Raw genomic sequence first — 20,912 nt, forward strand, 5'->3', positions numbered from 1 at the left:
TTCTAGGAGGGAAACTTATAATAAGTGTGACCATCCCCACAAACACTGAGTGGAACATGAGACTGACATTTGCAGTTGCATCTTTTCTGCTGTAAGATTAAGTCACAACCCCGTCTGTGGTGCTTTGCTAATAGTAACACTAAAAAATGTTGATTGATATGTACTACAGTTTTAATTGCTTTGTATTATTAAGAGATAGGAAGGCACTACTATCTAGGTAAAGGTAGTTACTGTACTTTAGAGATTAGGACAGCACGGCACATACCTTGCCCAAGTGGACACAGCTAGCAAGTAAAGCCTGCATACACTCCTTGGGAGCCCAATTCTAGGGCTCAGGCTCTGAACCTCCAGGCACCTCCATGGTGGACTCGCTGACCCCGGCCTCGCATCATAGTGTTCCCTTATGCAGCTGCTAACTCCTCTCATTCCTGGGGCTGGGAGTGTAGGGGAGGGCCCCAGATAACATCATAAAGTTCACAGACAACAAATGTTTGGATTACAGCTCCATAAAGCACCTGAAGGCAACACTAATGGTCAGAGATGGGTTATACTTTACCAAGCTTTATTTAGTGTTCTGGCTTTATTTAATAAAACAGACTTTTTTCAATTAAAATTTTGCTTGGAATCAAAGTAGGTAAAATAGACAAAAGGGTAGAGACTTGGCTGACTTGGTTTGGGGCCAGGGATCATCTCATTTCCTCAGTGGCACCAGCAACAGATCCTATGGCTAGCTTAATGGAGATGCTGGAAACTACGGTTAAAACTTGGAAGGAGAAAAAAACCCTAACCACCTAATTACTGAGGGCCCACTCTGTGCCAGGTACTGGCACTTTACATTTTTAACTTAATCCTTTTACAACAACACTCGAGGTATGTTTCAAGCAACAGGATTGCGGCCCAGAGGTTTTGTAATGTGCTGGAGTTGAACCAAGATTTTTTTTTTTTAAAGCAAAAACACATTCTTTGCACTACTAGCAAGTCGGCCTCTCTAAGCCTGTTTAGAGGTAAAATGGGGCACATGATTAGTGCTAGATGCCTTTCCCCAACCTGGCTCACTGGACAGGAGTCCAGTCTGCTCTCTATACAGCATCCATTGAACAAGATGTTCCAGGATAGCTCGGATTTCAAAACGTTGCTTGGTTATTCCCGGAAGTACACTCAAGTTTATGCCATATAACCTGACTGTATTTTGAAAATGTGGTCGCTATACCCATTGGGCTCCGGCCGCACATACATAGTGCGGGGCAGGCGCGAGCCGCGGTCACCGGCGTGCGAAACAACGTGACCCCCACAACTCAAGGCATCTGGAGTCGTCCGGTCGCAGGGCTCCCTCTCTAGATGAGGGAAAGTGATTTACTGGTGTCTTCAGCTCGCCACATCCGATTCCTGCCTCGGTGGCCCCGGCGCGCGATGTAAACGTTAAGGCACAGACAGGGCAGTGGCGGGAGGGATGTGTTCACCGGCGGCAGCTCTCGGAGCCCCAAAGCCACCCGGGCACGGCACTCTCCGCCGGCCCACGGAGGAGAAAGCCGCCTCGGACTCCTGCGCCCACCGAGGCAGGTCCCGGTTCACGCCGACCTCCCGCTGCTGTCGCCGCCGACTATCCAGTTCTTCCTCCGGGCCACGTTCTCCTGCGTGGCCGCTGCCTCCTGCAGCGTGGACAGCAGCAGCCCCTGGGTCCTGGCCGCCTCGTCCCTGCGCTGCCGGTGCTGCTCCGGCATCTCCTGGCGGCAGAGAGTGAGGTTTACAGAGCCCGGAATTCTCCGTCTGCCCGCCCGCCCCACCTCGGGACCCCAGTTACTCCCACCTTCAGCATCGCCTGTTTCTGCTGTTCTCCCGGGGTCACGAGAACGAAAAGCGCAGAGCCCACGCCCACTCCCGCGCCCAGGAGGGCGCCCACGACCAGTGCCTTCCGAACACCTTCCATGGCTGACCGAGCGACCAGCGAGGCCGCGTCTGGAGCCTCCCGCAGCCTAGAGAGTAGTCACAGACCGTCGTTCCCTGCGCGGCCAGGGCTAACTATAACGGAAACCATAGAGAAGGGTCCGGGCTAGAAAGTGCTTCACCTTCGAAAACCTTTGGCTCTAGCGTTCCTGACTCTTAAGAGTAGATTTAACGAAAGAGCTTGAAGGTAGCAAAAAAACGTGCTGCAGTGAGAGCTGGGCGCGGGGCCCATTGTTATCAAATCCAAAGTGGAATTGCGAGGGGAAGAGTGCCTTTCTCCAACGTAGTAGTTGTGAGTTTGCTATTGCCGGGTATTCCGTCCTCCAAAATTTCCCGATCAATAGAGTAAGGCTGTTCTCTGTAGTTTCCTGCAGTAACTTGTGCGAATTTTTTTTGTTTAAGATTTATTTATTTATTCCCCCCTCATCGTTTTTGGTCGCTGTTTGCCCCTCATCTCTTGAGGAGGCATGGGGATCCGAATCCAGGACCTCCCATATGGTAGGCGGAAGTCCAAGGCTTGAGTCACATCTGCTTCCCAATTTGTGCAATTTCAACAAGACACAAAGTGGTCATCCAAATATTTACATCAATCCACTGACATCCCACCCACCATGCGGAGTTGTTACTTTTTTGGTCATGACATAGCTATGGCATGGACTTTTTTCTTCTACTTTTGAAACCATGAAAACTCTGAATTTCCTGTAATATGCTTAATTCTGGTTTGGAAAAGAAAACAGTTCTTAGCTGTATGACTCTAGGCAAGCCACTTCTCTGTACTCAGTTTCTGCATCTGAAATGGGCTATTAAAATAATATATACCTATCTCATAGTTTTGGGGTAATTAAATGAGCTTATCTGTAAAAACAGTTCCTGGCAAATAGTAAACACCATATAAGCATTAAGTAAAATACAAACTTGTCAGTTTGGGAGACCCAGTGAGCTGAGGAGTCAGGAAATTTAAAGTTCATTTTTAAAGCTCTTCATTCACAGGGCTTTAATCCAAGTGCCCCTCTTGTCTACTATGCCTCCTGCCGTATCAGCCATTTCCCATGTCCCCAGGGATTGAGTAGAAACAAAGCTCCTATTCCACCTGTCAGGCATTTTCCCCTCCTCTAGAAGACCTATAATCTCCTAACCATGTCATCTTCCTCTCCTCAGAAGTGATTAAGGGGCCAGGCTCCAAAGAGGATTAGAGTAGTTTCTAGGGTACACTGGACAAGGGTACTCAGAATATTCTCAGTTCACCCATCCTGCACTCCAAGAATCACCACCATGGCCCTTGTACCACAGAGGAGTGAGGAGGATGGGCCTTGGCCTAGAGATAACCCAGACTCCTCCCAGGACCCAGAAAGTCCCAAGCTGACCAACCCCATCTGGAAGGGCAGAGGGGAAACTGCGAGGGTCGAAGGTGACCAGAACGTTCAGGTGAGTATCTTCCTATCCTCTGCCCTGCTCTGGCCCATCCTCCAACCTGGCTCAAGCCACCTGATGCCCCATACAGATTGTCTCTCAAAAGCCCTGCCTGCCCTCCATTGTGGTGGAAGCCTCTGAAGTGAGTGAAGAGACTGATGTGCTCCCATGGCCTCAGCAGGAGCTGCTGCTCACTGATGGTGAGGAAGAGGCCAAGGTCTTCTTCCAGGACCAAAGTGAAGAGCCAGGTGAGGGAGGTTGCTGGTTCGGTGGGGCCAATGTGACCTGAATGTCCCCAGCAGGGCTGGGATGGAAAACTCAGTTATGTCTCCTGCATTCAGCAAGCCAGGTACCCAGGAGGTGTTCAATAAACATGCTAAGGAAAGTTCTAGAGGTGGGAAAGAAAAGTCAAGGCAGTTGACAAAGTTGAAGAACGTTAGGAAGTTGTTTGGATGTCAGCATGCATGACGTCTTTAATATATATATAAATATTTACATTGTTTTGTATCTTTGGGGGGAAGGGAAGATAAAACTACCCTTAATTCCACTACTCAGAAATAGTTCACATATTTATGTCTTTTCTCCCAGACTTTTCCATCGTGTATATACTACTAGACTACTAGAGCAGCTTTTTTTTTCCTTCTCTTTTCAGCATTCATTCTTTGTACCAGACACTGGTCACGCACTTTTTTTATGGTACCAGGGCTGGGGAATGAGCCCAGGATCTCCTACGTGAGAGGCCGGCACTCAACCAATGAGTCACAACAGCTCCCCTGAGGGTTTTTTTGTTGTTTCCAGGAGGCACAGAGGACAGACCCAGGACCTCCCATGTGGGAAGCAGGCACTCAACCGCTCAAGCAACACCTGCTCCCCTGGCCAAACAATTACCTCATGATTCTCAGAGCAACCCAATGATATACTTCCCTGAATAAATGAGGCTGTGAAGTTAGTTCTTAATCATGCTATAGTTGCTGTACTGTTTTTATAAACAAAAAAACAGTAACAAATTAGTCCTAGTATCTTTTTAAAAAGCCCATCAGAAAGTTTTCAGTTAATGGGCTCTTTCCTCTCCCCCTAGGTTGGACTTGGAGTCCATTGAACTCCAGATCTCCCCTAAGAAACTTTAACCCAGGACTCAGCTGGGGACAGGAGCAAGAAGAGCAAAACACCTGCTGGATTCCTGAGGACAAGGAGTGTCTCCAAACTCCCAATTGCTGTCCGCCTAGGGAGGTGGCAGCAAGCTCCCAAGTCTATAAAAACTGCATTGTGGACTATCCCCATTTCCTGCCTGCCAGTACCTTTGAAGGTAAGTTCTCTCCTCAAACACTTCAACTGGGTCTGTTCATGAAGCCCTCCAACCTATTCTCAGTCTTTCCCTTTTACAGGCGAGAAAAACAGAACTTAGTCATAAATGTACTACAAGATGTTATTAATAGATGAAAATGTGAGGAAAGGAGGGGTGGTATATGGGAACCCCCTATACTTTTGATATAACTTTTACGTAACGTAAAACTTTTCTAATAAGTTTACTATATGATAAAACAGTAAAAGCAAAGGTGAGTCATATACATATACATAGATTAAAAAAACAGGGGTTAAAGGTTAGGCCACCTGGCTACACAAGTCAATGTTGGGATTTGGGTTTAAAATTCCTATCTGCTGTTTTGGAGCTCTAGTTAGTAGGGAGCAAGAGGATGATCCATTTGTATTTTTTGAATTCAGCAATCATCTTGTGCAGGGCCCTGATAAGTATTTCACATGTATTACTGTTTGTAACCCCCATAATTCCAAGTATGATTCCCACTTCGCAGATGAGTTAATAGACACAGGCATTCAGCAGTGTGCAAACAGAGAACATGGGAGCACTAGGAAAACTAGGAAACCAAATCTTCATTTCCCAGCTTTGTCTTGCAAAGACAAAAGTTCTCCAACCCTCTTCTGGCCCAACAGAAACGGCTACGGTCAGGATTAAGAGGTCTTTAGTGAGAGGCTTGAACCAAGTAAGCAAAGTAGGTGAGGCCCCTGAAAGGGCCTAGCTCCTGCACTCTCACAGTCCTGCCCCCGGACCCCTGCTCCAGACAGGGAAGCCGCACATCAGGGTCCTCATCTGTGATTTGAATTAGAGTCCCCTGGGGGCTTAGGACCCTCAGGCATTCAGACAGCAGCTGGTAAGCCCCGGGCAGACCACCCCGAGACACTGCATCCCAAGTGCCCTTGTCCAGCACCAGCTGAAAAGAGCCTGAGGAGGCCACTGGCTCTAGGTTCCTGGCATCAGCCTGCATGAATGTCAGTCTGGAGGCAGGGTGTGCCCCTAGCAGGGGTGGTCGACCTTGACCACCCTCCAGGAGACTCTTCATGTGTGCCACAGCCACAGGGGAGAAGTCCACCCCTAGCACGTCCACGGGGTGCGGGCACTTGGCGTAGAGATCTGCACACAGGCTCGAGAGCCCACAGCCCACGTCAAGGACCCGCAGCGGACAGGCAGCCCGTGCTTCCTGCAGCAGCGGCAGTAGGAGCCCTTTGGCTTCCTCATATCCAAGGAACCAGTCGAAGGTGGGGACGTTACCCGGACGGGGCTGGGTGTGGAGCCGATCCCAGAGGCAGCGGTCGGCCAGGCAGCTTCCGGCTAGGGAGCCTGTGGACACGAGTGGAGGGCAGCTGTCAGCCGATGCCCTGAGTTCGAGTCTCACCCCTGCAAAAAACGACCCCCTGGGGTTTCAAGGGGCGCAACTTCTTAGACTAGACTGGCGGGTCACTAGGAAGCCACCGTGGTCCGCCCAACCTATTTACCCTTCCTACCCGCCAAGGCGCGGCGCGCCACCGCCGCCAGAGTCGCCACGTGGAGGGTCTGACGCAGCACCGCCATGGCGAGGTCCCGGCAAGGTCGGCCCGGGCACCTTCTGCGAGCTGCCGGCCGACGGACAGTGGGCCACAGGCAGGGGCCTGAGGTCCAAGGGAAGATCCGTTAAGTTCTGAGTCGCGGAAGAACGCATACAGTCAACCCGAACTCTGCAACGTCGTAAAAAAGAACGCGGACACAGATTTACACGCACAAATCGGCCTTTATTGATTACAGCGGGACTAAAGAGAGGAGGCCACTCCCGGCCCTGGGGCGTAGTCCAGAAACCTGAAATCAAAGGAGAAGCCGTAAGCACCCCGGGGAGGAGCCGGCCAGACCCTACGCTCTGCCCTGCTCTTGGAGCCGTGTCCCGGCGACTGAGGATAGGACCGGCGGACGGGAAGCCGCCGGCACCGAAGACATGACGCCAAGGGGGCCGAAGCCCTCTCCCTCTGCCTCCGTACATAACGGGGGCCGGGATCGCACGCCCGGTCCCCGCCAAGAAAAGGAGGGTCCTCAACGTACCGCCCAGCGCACGCGGCCAGCCTCCGCAGACCACCCAAGAAACCCGCACTTACCCCGTCGCGGCCCGGGAAAGACCCGCGAGAGCGCGGAGCTCCCTTATATAGCCTCTGGGGAGCCGCCCCCGAGCTGCGATTGGCCCATGGCGGGTGGAGGCGGGGCCGCGCAGAGCCCGGAGAGGAGCGGAAACGCGGGCCCAGCGCGGGCGTCGCGGCGCAGCCATGGGGGCTCCCGGAGGCAAGGTCAACCGGCCTCGCACGGTGACTGCGTGGGAACCCCCACCCTGTTTCCCCCAAACTCCCCAGCCCTGACTGTCCCCCTTCCAGCAAACCGCGGGGCTCCCTTCGGCGCTGAACCCGGAGCCCTCTGCCCTCGCGGCAAATGGGATTGATGGGGTCCCGGGTCGCGGTGGGCGGCCTCAGTCTGATTCGCCTCTTCCTCCCCGACAGGAGCTGAAGAAGAAGCTGTTCAAGCGACGGCGGGTTTTGAACCGGGAGCGGCGGCGGAGGCACCGGGTGGTCGGAGCTGTGATAGACGAAGGCTTGATCACGAGGCACCACCTCAAGAAGCGGGCGTGAGTGCCATACCTTCCCCTGACCCTGCCCTCCTCCCTGCTGTGCTCCGCAGGTACCACTCCCCTCCGATTATTTAGTGCCTGGACAGTGCTTGCCGCTGACGACCTTTCTTTGGGTGGTGGACCCCATTGAGACTCTAAGGAAAGCGGGCAACTCCTCCCATCCCCAATATCATTGTACAGTTCGCATTGTTTCATAGATAGACTTACATTCCCATTGATTTTTAAAGTAGATTTATTTTTACTTAGGAACAGAGCACACATCATAAGTGTGCTTTCGATATGTTAAAGTTTAGGGCTCAGAGGGGCTTAACTCACGATCTTAAAGAGTCCAATTTTCCAGAGTTTTGTGGTTTGAAATCCAAAGACCTTAACAATAACCAGAACCACGTGTGTGGCCCAGGTCATTTCAGGCTAACTTGGATATCTTTGCTTCTACCTATCCTTCAGGTCCAGTGCTCGTGCCAACATTACTCTGTCCGGGAAGAAGCGCAGGAAACTCCTCCAGCAGATCCGGCTTGCCCAGAAAGAGAAAGCAGCCATGGAAGGTGAGGCTAGGGCAGGGAACTGGGATGAGGCAAGGAGCCTGGATTCATTTGGGTTCTTTAATGCTTCCTCTTTCTCTTTGCTCAGTGGAAGCTCCGCCAAAGCCAGCCAGGACTAGTGAACCACAGCCCAAACACCAAAAGAAGACGAAAGCCCCCCAGGATGTAGACATGGAAGACCTTGAAAATGAGAGCTGAATCTCCCACCCTTTCCACCAAAAGACTCATCTGGAGCCAAGAGGCCCCTGCCAGGGGAGCCCAGGTTTCAGCAGTTATTGGAGAAAACATGGCCCTTTCTGTTCTCCCCAGATTCCTCTTTCATAGGCCTGATGCCCTCCCCTGGAGGGACTTGTTGGGAAGGAAGAGGGTAGAGAAGATTGGAAGTGCTTGGGGGATCTCTAGCAGTCAATTCCATTTGTAAAAAAAAAAACCTTATAGTTCTGATTTAGGTATGTGGGATTAAATGTAGGGATGGGGATGATAGAAAGGTTTGTGGGTGGGAAATAGGACCCACAGAGCTTGCTTGAATAAAGGCAACAAGAAGCCAACCTCTGTGATGGCCCTGTGTTCCTACAGGCAATGCTCCAACTTTCTAGCTCTGACAAAAATATAGATTATTATGGGGATGAAAGAAGAGGTAAGAGTACTGATACCATACTGGCCACTGCCCCTGTGACCTGGCGCAAGTCACTTTGTCTCATCTTCCTATAGTGGAATATGTCTTTAATAAAAGGAAGACCCTTTCCATGTTTGTAAATGCTGTTTGTTGGTTAGCTGCGGCTGAGATGTTGAAAGTGAATAGCTGCCGTGTGAAAACAGACAAACAGGGAAAGGCATATTCTTTTCTTGTCCTGCTTAATCAGGGAGGCTCCCTGATAGAGAAAGGGTTTGGGCTGAGGTTTCCCCCTCAACTTTACATTTTGAACGAAAATTCAAAAATTCTCTACAAGGCTCTAAACTTTCTGGCACTTGCCTCCCTCTCCAACATCACATCTTTTCAGCCTCCCCTTTTATTGCTACCCTCCAAGCTACACTGGACTGCTGCTGCTTCCTTGAACATAACAAGTATCTTCCTACCATATGCATAGATGGACATCATTATGGAGATAGGCGTACCAAGATGTTGACAGTGTCTCCTCACCCCCACCTCCCTCCCCCATTTCCTTATTGCATCTGAATACAGTCAATTTTCAAACAAGTCTTTTTCTTTTTTTTATTCAAAACCAGACAACACAATTTTCCTGATTCCAAGTCTTGGGCAGGGAAAGTAATGAGAGCCTGGAGTATTTGGTGCCAGGAAGCAAGGAAGCGCTCAGAGATTGATGGTGGTTTATCAAAAGTACACAGGGACCACCTTGAAGAAGCTACCCACTGGCCAAATTTGGCAAAATTTGGTAACTAATTAAAAGCACAGGGGAAGCAGCTGTGGCTCAGTCAGTTGGGCTCCCGTCTACAATATGGGAGGCCCTGGGTTTGCATCCCTGGCCCTCCTTGTGAAGGCAGGCTTGCCCACACACTGTGAAGGGCTACCTGGCCCGGCAGTGTAGTGAAGATCTGACTCAGCAAGGTGACCCAACAAAAAGACAAGTAAAAACACAGGGGAAGCGGAATTGGCTCAAGAAATAGAGCATCCACCTACCACATGGGAGGTCCAGGGTTCAAACCCAGGGCCTCCTGACCTGTGTGATGAGCAGGCCCATGCGCAGTGCTGATGCACACAAGGAGGGCTATGCCACACAGGGGTGTCCCCCGCATCAGGGAGCCCCAGGCACAAGGAGTGCACCATGTAAGGAGAGCCGCCCAGCATGAAAGAAGCGCAGCCCGCCCAGGGTGGCACCGCACATAACAGAGAGCTGACGCAGCAAGATGATGCAACAAAAAGAGACACATTCCCACTGCCACTGACAAGAATACAAGCGGACACAGAGAGCAGACAACTGGGGTGGGGCATGGAAGGGGAGAGATAGATAAAAAAATTAATCTTAAAAAAATTAGTAAAAACCAGAGGACGCAGTGAATGGACACGGCAAAAATAATCTTAAAAAAAATAGTAAAAACAGAAGAGCACGCAGTGAATGGACACAGCAAAAATAACAAGCAAGCCGTCGGGGGGCGGCGTAGGAGATAAAAACGAAAAAAAAACACATTGAGGGGTAGCGGATGTGGCTCAAGCAATTGGGTGCCTCCCTCCCACATGGGTTCAGTTCCCAGTGTCTCCTAAAAAGCAGACAGAGAGCACAGAATGAACAAACACAGAGCAGACAATGAGCACAAACAATGAGGGGGGAGGAATTAAATCTTAGAAAACAAACAAAACACACTGAAAAAACAATGTGTAAGCCCATAGCAATTCCGAAAAGCAGAAATGGGGAGCTCTTCTTTTTGAAGAATGTCATGCATAATATGACTGAATGAATGATATAGAATTAGGGTATTCATGTAGTCTCAAAGTATCACTCCATAGATTACTTATTATTTACACAGGGAAGGGATACCTTTATAGTGGAGAAATCTGGCAGACAGCTCCTTAATCAAATTTCCACACTTAGAACCACCAATAACGAGGCAAACTGACATTACATGCTTCCTGAACTAGCGCAGTGGAAAGCACATGGTATCACATCAGCCATGTAAACTGAAAAAAAAGCTTTACCTAAATTTAATTATGAGGATCATATGAAACATTCAAACAAATATAGATCATGGGATATTCGTAAACGAATAAAGGCATTAAGAAAATTCAGCTAGACTCCTCAAAAATTTTAAACACCTAAAACAAGGTAAGAATACTATTCCAGGTTAAAGGAGACCAAACAGACATGACAATTAAATGCATCATGTGACTCCTGATGGCTCCTGAATTGAGAGGGGTGGGGAACAGCTGATGAAATCTGAATATGGAAAATTGAATATTAGCTATTATTTTGTTAATGTTAAATGTCTTAAGTGCAATAAAAGTGTTTGGGCTATGAAAAAGATTGTCCTTAGGGATAAAGTCTCACGTTATCTGCACCTGACTCAAATGATTCAACAAAAATATACACAAATGCATATGCAAGTGTGTGGAAAGAAATAGCACAAAGGTAGCAAAATGTTAATCCTTACTAAATCTAGGTAGTATATATGCAAGGGTTCATTGTACTAATTTCTTAACTTTACTGAAGGTTTGAAATTGTTCAAAATATCGTGTTTCAGGGAGCCTGCTTTGATTAAACAGGGCAAGAAGAGAATATGTTTTTTCCTGTTTGAATACACTTCCACACAACAGCAGTCATTCACTGCCCCCACCACCACTGAGATGGCTCCCTAGTCTGTGCTCATTATCCCTGATTGTGTCCTCTCATCTTCTTTAGTCTCATCTTCTTTAGGAGGCATGGGGAACCGAACCCAAGACCTCCCTTGTGGGAGGTGGTTGCCCAACTGTTTGAGCCACACTTGCTCCCTGGCATCTGCTCCCTGGCAGCTATTCACTTTTCTTTTTTTTAAGATTTATTTATTTGTTTTTCCCCTTCTCCTCCTCCCGTCCCGCTGTTTTTGCTTTCTGTGTGTCTTTTCTTGTTTTCTCTCCTCTAGAATTCACTGGGAGTTGATCCTGGGAACCTCTGATGCGGAGAGAGATTCCCTGTTAATTGCGCCACCTCAGTTCCTGGTCTCTGCTGCCACCTCAGTTCCTGGTCTCTGCTGCACTTCACCTTTTTTTTTTTTTTTAAGATTTATTTATTTATTTCTCTCCCCTTCTTCTCCCCCCCTTCAGTTGTCTTCTTTCTGTGTACATTCGTTGTGTGTTCTTCTGTGTCTGCTTGTATTCTTGTAAGCGGCACCTGGAATCCGTGTCTTGTTTTGTTGCGTCATCTTGCTGCGACAGCTCTCTGTGTGTGCAGAGCCACTCCTGGGCAGGCTGCACTTTTTTTCGCACTGGGCAGCTCTCCTTACGGGGCACACTCCTTGCACATGGGGCTCTCCTATGCGGGGGACACCCCTGCGTGGCAGGGCACTCCTTGCATGCATCAGCACTGCGCATGGGCCAGCTCCACACGGGTCAAGGAGGCTGGGGTTTGAACTTTGGACCTCCCGTGTGATAGGCAGACGCCCTATCCATTGGGCCACATCCATTGGGCCACATCCGCTTCCCATGGCCAATCTTGATTCATCTGTTCTTTGCCCTCTACCCTGTTATTTTGAAACAAGTCTCAGGCATCATGTCATCTTCATTCCATCTGTAAACACTATGGAAGGGATTTTAAGCAGGAGCCTGTGAGGATCTAATCCCAAGATCACTTTTGTTGCCACTTGAAGAATAGATAGGGGAGAGGCAAGAAGAAAGAATGGAGAACAGTTAGCTGACTATGGCAATGTTCTATGTGATTAAAACGATGCTGGGGGAAGTGGATGTGGCTCAAGGAGTTGGATGCCCATTTTCCACCTTAGAGGTCCTGGGTTCAGTTCCCAGTGCCTCCTAAAGGAAAAACAAAAATAAAAACAGATGACAGGCCAAAAAAAAAAGTTTAATTCTAATTGCTGTATAGTTTTCCATTATATGAATTTATTTATCCATTTAATTGTTGTCGGACTTTGGGTTGTTTCCAGTTGAGGGCTATTACAAATAGTGCTAAGAGTTTTGCTATGTATTTTTTCCAGTGGCTATATGTACTGATTTTTCTTGGGTACATATGTAGGAGTGTAATTGCTGAGTTATAGGGTATATTGTGTTCATTTCTGATAGATACTGCCAGTTATTTCAGGTACATGTACAACTTGTTCTCCCATCAGCAGTGTAGAGGGTTTTGTGGCTCCTATCCTCATACATTGTAGAGTCTGTTTTTAAAATGGGGGAGCAGGTATAGCTCAGTGGTTGAGCACCTGCTTCGCACATTGGAGGTCCTGGGTTCAATCCCTGGTACCTCCTTAAAAATAATATAAAAAAAAAAGACTTATTTTATTTCTTTCTCCCCACACTGTTCTTCTTATTGTTTTTCACTTGCTGTGTCTGTCTAAAAATAAATATTTTAAAAACAAAATCCCCATGTGTTCTGATGCAATAACCTGAATGTAGTTATTCTTTCTTTTTTTCCTTCTGAATCCATCTTGATATCTGGCACAAAGTGTATCTCCAAAAAAGTATTAGTTTCCTTCACTGGGTGGGAGGAAGATCACAAATGTGCAGTGCTGCTGCTGTTGCCTGGCTGGATGTAGGTTGCTTCGTCTCTCCCTTTCCCAAGTCCTGTCCCTCCTTTGAAGTCCAATTCAAGGGTTAGCTTTACCCTCGTAGTGGCCTCTAACTACTTCACCCCTCATTTCTCTCTTTTCTCCAAACTTATAATTTCTACCACAGCAGACATCTAAATAGATTTAATTGTCTTGTAGTGCTCCCCCTCATTTTCCATCATATCTCTCCAATTAAATACCCGTATTAGACAACTTTTATACAAGTACTTTATTTATTTATTTATTTTTTTTAAAGATTTATTTATTTATTTAATTTCCCCCCCCTCCCCTGGTTGTCTGTTCTTGGTGTCTATTTGCTGCGTCTTGTTTCTTTGTCTGCTTCTGTTGTCATCAGCGGCACGGGAAGTGTGGGCGGCGCCATTCCTGGGCAGGCTGCTCTTTCTTTTCACGCTGGGCGGCTTTCCTCACGGGCGCACTCCTTGCGCGTGGGGCTCCCCTACGCGGGGGACACCCTGCGTGGCAGGCACTCCTTGCGCGCATCAGCACTGCGCATGGCCAGCTCCACACGGTATACAAGTACTTTATTATGCACCAGGCACTATCCTAAGTTCTTTACATATATTAGCTCATTAGCATCACATCTATACTCTCAGACAGATACTAATATTTTCTCCAGCTTACAAATGAGGAAACCAAGGTACAGAAGTCACTAGCTCTTAAAAGTAAAGGGTAGGGGAAGCGGATTTGGCCCAATGGATAAGGTGTCCGCCTACCACACGGGCGGTCCAAGGTTCAAACCCAGGGCCTCCTGACCCGTGTGATGAGCTGACCCACACGCAGTGCTGATGCAGGCAAGGAGTGCCCTGCCAGGCAGGGGTGTCCCCCACATAGGGGAGCCCCACGGGCTCCGTAAGGAGAGCTGCCCAGCGTGAAAAAGTGCAGCCCACCCAGGAGTGGCACCGCACACACAGAGAGCTGACAGAGCAAGATGATACAACAAAAAAGACACGGATTCCGGTGCCGCTGACAAGAATACAAGCAGACACAGAAAGACTCGCAGCGAATGGACACAGACAGCAGACAACTGGGGGGAGGAGGGGAAGGGGAGAGAAATACATAAAAAATAAATCTTAAAAAAAAATTAAAAAAGTAAAGGGTAGAAGGGTTTGGATCCACCCAGCCTGGCTTCACTGTCCTTTAAAATGCATCTTGTAGACACTGTTCTGTATCTGACATTATGCCAAGCTCTTTATATAAAGTACCTCAAGTCATCTTCACAAAAAGTCTGTGAGATATGAGGCATTGTGCCCATTTTACAGGTGAGGGAAAAAGCTCTAAACATTTGTGTCACACACTCGGGGTTACATTGCTAATAAATGGCGTGCACAAACCCACATCTGTGCAATGAGCACCCTTCAACTGTGACATTCTTCTTTTTTAAATAAGATTTTATTTATCTATCCCTGCCCCATCACTGTCTGAGGTCGCTGTCTGTTCTCTGTGTACATTTGCTGTGTGCTCTGTGTTTGCTCGTCTTCTCTTTAGGTGGCACTGGAAACCGAACCTGAGACCTCCCATGTGGTAGGCGGAAGCCCAATCACTCGGGCCACATCCACTTCCCAAATTCTTAAGGGCAAGGACCACATAATAGTGTCATAGCTGGAAGAACTCATCTGGTTCAAAAGTCTTCTTTCACAGATCAAGAGCTGAGGCCCAGATAAAGGAAATATCGTGTCTAGGTATGAGGCCGAGCTAGGAGTAGAAATGTTCTCCTATATTTACTGGCCTAGAACAGCACTTGCTAGTAGGTAATATATACACTTTGTAAGTGATTGATCTAAAACTTAAGAACAAATAAAGAACCGCAATTAGTCATTTAGCTTTTAACCCACAATCATTTCAAATGTGTCTTTAGTATAGACATTGGTATTATCCTAACACTCCCATTGACAGCAGCAAGCACTCAGAACCTACTGGCCTCTGATTTTTTCTTTCCCTTTCATTTATTTAACAACTATTTATTGAGAACTTACTACCTGGCAGGCACATTGTTGTAGGTGACGAAGACATAGCTTTTAATAAAACAGACAAAATTCTTGCGGTCAAGGAGCTTATTTTCTGGTGTTCATTCAACAAATATAATAAAAATAGCTATCATGTACTGCTTGCCTTTGCAGGCACTGTTCTAAGTGCTATGTGTCTTGTTTCCACAACAACCTTGTAAGGCAGTTGAAGTGTGGAAAGAGGCATGGAGAGGGTGAGTAAAGAATACTAGTAAATGGAATGAATAGGTGGAAATTGAGCTGGATAAGATGGTCCTAGTGCAGAAGTTCTTAAACTTCTTTTTCCACGGATCCCTTTGCCGGTCAGGTAAAAACCACCGCCCCCTTACTAAGTCCACACTATATTGTGTATTACTTAATAAATAGATTACACCCACACTAACAGGTTCTCACAAGAATAAGTTTTTTTTTTTTTGAATTTCAATTCAATCTCACCAACCGCTTGTTAAGAACCCTGCCCTAGTGGGACCTCTCCATAAGGTGTAGTAACTCAGTGTAGCACGTCTCTACTGGGTTTGGGGGTGTAAGTTGGAAGACGGTCCCTGAGCTGGGAGCTTGGGAAGAGAGCAAAGCCCAAACAGTAAAGACTGGTAGAAGGAAGTACCCCTGACTGGGAAGACATCTTCAGCCTAGCTAGCCCAATTTATTTCGTGCTCATTCTTCCTCCCTCTCTTTTCTTTTCTTCATCTTCTCTGTATTTTCTTTCCTTTCTTTCCGTCTCGTTTCTCCTTTCCTCTTCCTGGTTTTTTACATTTTACATTGTCACTGTTTATTGATTAAAATGTTTCCTAGTTCTTTGCTTCATTTTTCAAAAGCGCGTGAGTCCAAACATTTCTATTTTTGCTTTAGGAAAAATAATCAAATCCAACGGTGAACGGATGAAGCTAACTTGTCTGTGTGTATGTCAATGCCCTTTAAAAAAAAAACAAAACTGTTTATGTTGATGGCGGGTAGATTACCCGCTGACATCTCTGCAAACCTTGAGCCGGGATCTTAACGCGGGGCGGAACCAATGTCTCAGGGTCGCGGGTATCGCCGGATGACTTTTCTTGAGAGGCCGCGTCGCGGGTTCCTTTCGAGTTTTCAGTCAGCGCGCCTGCGCCGCCTGCGCTCCGCTGCTCCTGCCTCGGGTTCGGGCTAGGGCTCCGGGATGTCCGCGTTGTGCGACCCTCCCGGGGCCCCAGGGCCTCCCGGGCCCACCCCGGCCACCCACGGTCCCGCGCCGCTCAGGTAGTCAGAGCCCCTGGCATCTTCCCCCCCGCCGCGCGGCCTCGCGCCTATCCCCAGCCTCCTCGGCAGAGACCCGGATCCTACCTCGAGAACTCGCGTCAGGGTACCTATAGATTCCTGGTCGGGTCTTCCCAGATCTCAGGGACCACCTCATCAAAACTCCTGGCCCCAGGGCCCGCCCAAGCAAGACCTCGGCCGTGCTCCTCCATCCCAGTGCCCAGCTACCCAGCCCCGGCAAGAGTCGAGAGTATCATAATTCTTGGGAGCCCAGCTGCCCTGCCCCAGTTAGACCCGAGGGACCTCAGGGCCCTGACTTCATGGAGTCTCCCTGAGAACCCAGACCCCGAAACCCACAGAATGCTTCCTTCTAGACTTGTTCTTGCATTCAAACGGGACGCTCCCCTCATCTTAGGGAGTTTATTTGGAGGGACCAGAGAGAAAGGGCATTGTCAGAGCCCTATCAGCCCTTAGAGGAAGCTGTCTTCTTTGTCCCAAAAGGCAAGAAGAGGAAAGAGATTTTGCCTCCTCCCTGCCATTGGCTTCTGTACCTCTAAGACTGAGTCCATACGTTTGGGGAAGCGAAGGGTCAAAGGGATGACCCTGTCTGTGCCATGGGACACCCTGATTCCCGGGCTCATTGAGGGTACTGGGAAGTTTGTTGATGTGATAGAGACTAAATGGAGAATCCTTAGGATGCCTGCAGAAGATGGGGAGGATCAGGTGTTGGTGGGGGAGAGCCCTGAAAAGAAAGGTGGCAATTTAGAAGTTGCTATTTTCTTTCCACTAAGAGCAGAATCTAGGGGTGATTGTGTTATGGGGAGGAGTGAGTTAAAGCTCAAAAGGTGTTTTTAAAGCAGATGTTTTTTATTGGAATATAAAATATACTTATTCAATTCAGCATATTTATTGAGTACCTCCCATATGCCAGGCACCTTAATAGAAGGGGATTCAGTGTTGAAGAGCACAGAAATTGTTCATACCTTCTTGGAGCTTATAGTCTGATTATGTAACCTCAGTTTCCTTTTCTGTAAAATGGAATCATAACAGTACCTACCTCATTGGGCTGTTAGGATTAAGATACATGTAAAGTATTTCAGTGAGTAGCTGACACATTTCTAAGAGTTATCTAATGTCGGTATTGTTATTACTATTATTGAAAGAAACATAACTTGCTCATGTTTCTTAAGTGCTTTACAAACATTATCCTATGATGGAAGTACAGTTTATTATCCCTATTTTACAAAGAAAGAAACCAAGGCTCAGAGAGAGAATGTAACTTGCCCAAGATCTCACAACACTCTTAAGTCCTCTCTTGTTTTGCTTCCTTATAGTGCTCAGGAGCTGTCCCAGGAAATCAAGGCTTTTCTTACTGGCATAGACCCTGTTCTGGGCCACCAGCTCTCAGCCCGGGAACATGCTCGCTGTGGTCTTCTCCTGCTCCGCTCTTTGCCACCTGCTCGGGCTGCTGTGCTCGACCACTTGCGAGGTGTCTTTGATGAGAGTGTCCGGGCCCACTTGGCTGCCCTGGATGAAAGCCCCGTGGCTGGCCCACCTCACCTCCGCCCACTCCCATCCTCCCATGTCCCTACAGGGGGTCCTGGCCTAGAGGATGTGGTGCAGGAAGTACAGCAGGTGCTGTCTGAGTTTATCCGGGCCAACCCAAAGGCCTGGGCACCTGTGATTAGTGCGTGGTCCATTGACCTCATGGGGCAACTGAGTAGCACATACTCGGGCCAGCATCAACGTGTGCCCCATGCCACTGGCTCGCTCAACGAACTCCTGCAGCTGTGGATGGGCTGTCGTGCCACACGCACACTAATGGACATCTATGTGCAGTGCCTCTCGGCTCTCATTGGCAGCTGCCCAGATGCCTGTGTGGATGCCTTGCTGGATACCTCTGTCCAGCACTCTCCACACTTTGACTGGGTTGTGGCACATATAGGATCCTCTTTTCCTGGCACCATCATCTCCCGAGTCCTCTCCTGTGGCCTCAAGGACTTCTGTGTCCATGGTGGGGCTGGAGGTGGAGCTGGTGGCAGTGGCGGAAGCTCTTCTCAAAACCCCTCTACAGACCCTTTCCCTGGATCTCCTCTCATCCCCGGGGAGAAACGGGTACCCAAAATTGCCTCAGTTGTAGGCATCCTAGGGCATCTGGCCTCCCGCCATGGAGACAGCATCCGACGGGAGCTCCTAAGAATGTTCCATGATAGCCTGGCAGGGGGCACTGGGGGCCGGAGTGGGGATCCCTCCCTTCAGGCCACAGTTCCCTTCCTCCTGCAACTGGCAGTTATGTCACCAGCTTTGTTGGGCACAGTTTCTGGAGAATTGGTGGATTGCCTCAAGCCCCCAGCTGTGCTGAGTCAGCTGCAGCAACATCTGCAGGGGTTTCCCCGAGAGGAACTGGACAATATGCTGAACCTGGCTGTGCACCTGGTGAGCCAGGCATCTGGGGCAGGTGCCTACCGCCTGCTGCAGTTCCTGGTGGACACAGCTATGCCTGCCTCAGTCATCACCACCCAGGGCCTGGCTGTGCCAGACACCGTGCGTGAGGCCTGTGACCGGCTGATCCAGCTGCTGCTGCTACACCTGCAAAAACTGGTGCATCATCGGGGAGGGTCCCCTGGGGAAGGGGTGCTGGGCCCACCCCCACCCCCTCGTCTTGTGCCCTTTCTAGATGCACTAAGAAACCATGTTGGAGAGCTGTGTGGCGAGACCTTACGACTGGAACGGAAGCGCTTCCTCTGGCAGCACCAACTCTTGGGCCTGCTGTCTGTCTACACCCGGCCTAGCTGTGGACCTGAGGCCTTGGGCCATCTACTGAGCCGGGCCCGAAGCCCTGAAGAGTTGAGTTTGGCCACCCAGTTATATGCAGGGCTGGTGGTCAGTCTCTCTGGCCTCCTGCCCCTGGCCTTCCAAAGCTGCCTGGCTCGGATACATGCAGGGACTTTGCAGCCTCCCTTCACGGCCCGGTTCCTGCGCAACTTGGCACTGCTAGTGGGGTGGGAACAGCAGGGTGGTGAGGGTCCAGCAGCCTTAGGGGCCCGGATTGGGGAGTCTGCCTCAGCCCATCTGTCTGACCTGGCTCCTCTCCTGCTACATCCTGAGGAGGAAGTAGCTGAAGCTGCTGCTTCCCTTTTGGCCATTTGTCCCTTCCCTCTGGAAGCCCTATCCCCCTCCCAACTCCTGGGCCTGGTAAGGGCTGGGGTGCATCGCTTCTTTGCCTCTCTGAGGCTTCATGGCCCCCCAGGTGTAGCCTCAGCTTCCCACCTTCTTACCCGCCTCTCTCAGACCTCCCCAGCTGGACTCAAGGCTGTCCTGCAGCTGCTAGTTGAGGGAGCCTTACATCAGGGCAACGCAGAGCTATTTGGAGGGGAAGTGGATGGGAACAATGAGACTCTCTCAGTTATTTCAGCTCCTTTGGTCTCTGCCTCTCTGTTGGACACTAATCGGCGGCACACTGCAGCTGTGCCAGGTCCTGGAGGGATTTGGTCAGTTTTCCACGCAGGAGTCATCGGCCGTGGCCTAAAGCCACCCAAGTTTATCCAGTTACGGAATCAGCAGGAAGTGATCTATAATATGCAGAGCCTCCTCAGCCTCCTGGTGCACTGCTGCAGTGCCCCTGGGGGTACTGAATGTGGAGGGTGCTGGGGGGCTCCCACTCTGAGCCCAGAGGCAGCCAAGGCAGTGGCAGTGACACTGGTGGAGAGTGTGTGTCCTGACGCAGCTGGTGCTGAGCTGGCTTGGCCCCCCGAGGAGCATGCCCGGGCCACCGTGGAGCGGGATCTCCGCATTGGTCGGCGCTTCCGCGAACAACCCCTGCTCTTTGAGCTGTTAAAGTTGGTAGCAGCTGCTCCCCCAGCCCTGTGCTACTGCTCTGTGCTTCTGCGGGGGCTGCTGGCCGCCCTCTTGGGTCATTGGGAAGCCTCTCGCCATCCTGATACAACCCACTCCCCTTGGCAGCTGGAGGCATCCTGCACCCTGGTGGCTGTCATGGCCGAGGGGAGCCTTCTGCCACCAGCCCTGGGCAACATGCACGAGGTATTTAGCCAACTGGCACCGTTTGAAGTGCGTTTGCTGCTGCTCAGTGTGTGGGGCTTCCTCCGGGAACACGGGCCCTTGCCCCAGAAGTTCATCTTCCAGTCAGAGCGCGGCCGCTTCATCCGGGACTTCTCCAGGGAGGGTGGGGGTGAGGGAGGACCCCATCTAGCTGTGCTGCACAGTGTCCTCCACCGCAACATCGACCGTCTGGGCCTTTTCTCTGGCCGTTTCCAGGCGCCTTCACCGTCCACTCCCCTTCGGCAGGGGACATAGCCTTTTCCGTGCTCCAGAGGCCAAAGGAGGCTCAACAGTGAGAGAGAAGGGGTTGGGGTGCTGCACAAGGGTGGAGGTTTCTCTTCTAAGTCCTTGGCTTAAAGAGCGCTGTCACTTTTTCTCCCCCGCCTATTTTTCTAAATAAAATTTGCCAAGTTGAGTCCAGCGCCTCTGTCTGATGGTTAGAGCGGGCAAAATCGGACAGCGCCTGGCTCTGGGCAGCTCCGCCCCGCCCCAAGGCCCGCCCCAGGCCCCGCCCCGTGAGAGCGAGCATTTTGGGCACTCGTTTCGCCAAAGCGACAGCGGCC

At 49.8% G+C, this 20,912-nt stretch overlaps 4 protein-coding genes and 1 non-coding gene across 6 annotated transcripts; 2 read left to right on the plus strand and 3 right to left on the minus strand.

Annotated features, from left to right (window-relative positions):
• Positions 1 to 541: 541 nt before the first annotated feature.
• UQCC3 (ubiquinol-cytochrome c reductase complex assembly factor 3) lies at positions 542 to 1,980 on the minus strand. The gene is made up of 2 exons (XM_004449241.4): positions 1,808 to 1,980; positions 542 to 1,724 (listed from the first exon to the last, which is right to left on the minus strand). Exons 1-2 carry the CDS (start codon positions 1,925 to 1,927, stop codon positions 1,569 to 1,571), a joined length of 276 nt encoding a protein of 91 aa, XP_004449298.2. The 5' UTR covers positions 1,928 to 1,980; the 3' UTR covers positions 542 to 1,568.
• Positions 1,981 to 2,048: 68 nt separating this feature from the next.
• Positions 2,049 to 8,579, plus strand: LBHD1 (LBH domain containing 1). The gene is made up of 6 exons (XM_004449242.5): positions 2,049 to 3,369; positions 3,446 to 3,602; positions 4,433 to 4,660; positions 7,165 to 7,289; positions 7,740 to 7,837; positions 7,923 to 8,579. The coding sequence occupies exons 1-6, from the start codon at positions 3,217 to 3,219 to the stop codon at positions 7,951 to 7,953; spliced, it is 792 nt and encodes a 263-aa protein (XP_004449299.2). The 5' UTR covers positions 2,049 to 3,216; the 3' UTR covers positions 7,954 to 8,579.
• CSKMT (citrate synthase lysine methyltransferase) lies at positions 3,799 to 6,781 on the minus strand. Of its 2 annotated transcripts, none has more exons than XM_004449243.4 (2): positions 6,154 to 6,781; positions 3,799 to 5,989 (listed from the first exon to the last, which is right to left on the minus strand). In XM_004449243.4, exons 1-2 carry the CDS (start codon positions 6,218 to 6,220, stop codon positions 5,334 to 5,336), a joined length of 723 nt encoding a protein of 240 aa, XP_004449300.1. In that variant the 5' UTR covers positions 6,221 to 6,781; the 3' UTR covers positions 3,799 to 5,333. The 2 variants fall into 2 exon arrangements, with proteins under 2 accessions (XP_004449300.1, XP_023439513.1); XM_023583745.3 differs by having other exon boundaries at positions 4,865 to 6,063.
• On the minus strand, positions 6,557 to 6,705 carry LOC111759708 (small nucleolar RNA SNORA57). Its single transcript, XR_002793608.1, has one exon. It is a non-coding gene; the product is annotated as a small nucleolar RNA SNORA57 (small nucleolar RNA).
• A 7,525-nt stretch (positions 8,580 to 16,104) lies between the features above and the next one.
• Positions 16,105 to 20,764, plus strand: INTS5 (integrator complex subunit 5). The gene is made up of 2 exons (XM_004449245.3): positions 16,105 to 16,293; positions 17,625 to 20,764. Exons 1-2 carry the CDS (start codon positions 16,214 to 16,216, stop codon positions 20,602 to 20,604), a joined length of 3,060 nt encoding a protein of 1,019 aa, XP_004449302.1. The 5' UTR covers positions 16,105 to 16,213; the 3' UTR covers positions 20,605 to 20,764.
• The last annotated feature ends 148 nt before the right edge of the window (positions 20,765 to 20,912 follow it).

The sequence above is a fragment of the Dasypus novemcinctus genome, chromosome 10 (assembly GCF_030445035.2).
Source record: "Dasypus novemcinctus isolate mDasNov1 chromosome 10, mDasNov1.1.hap2, whole genome shotgun sequence".
Lineage (NCBI taxonomy): Eukaryota > Metazoa > Chordata > Mammalia > Cingulata > Dasypodidae > Dasypus > Dasypus novemcinctus.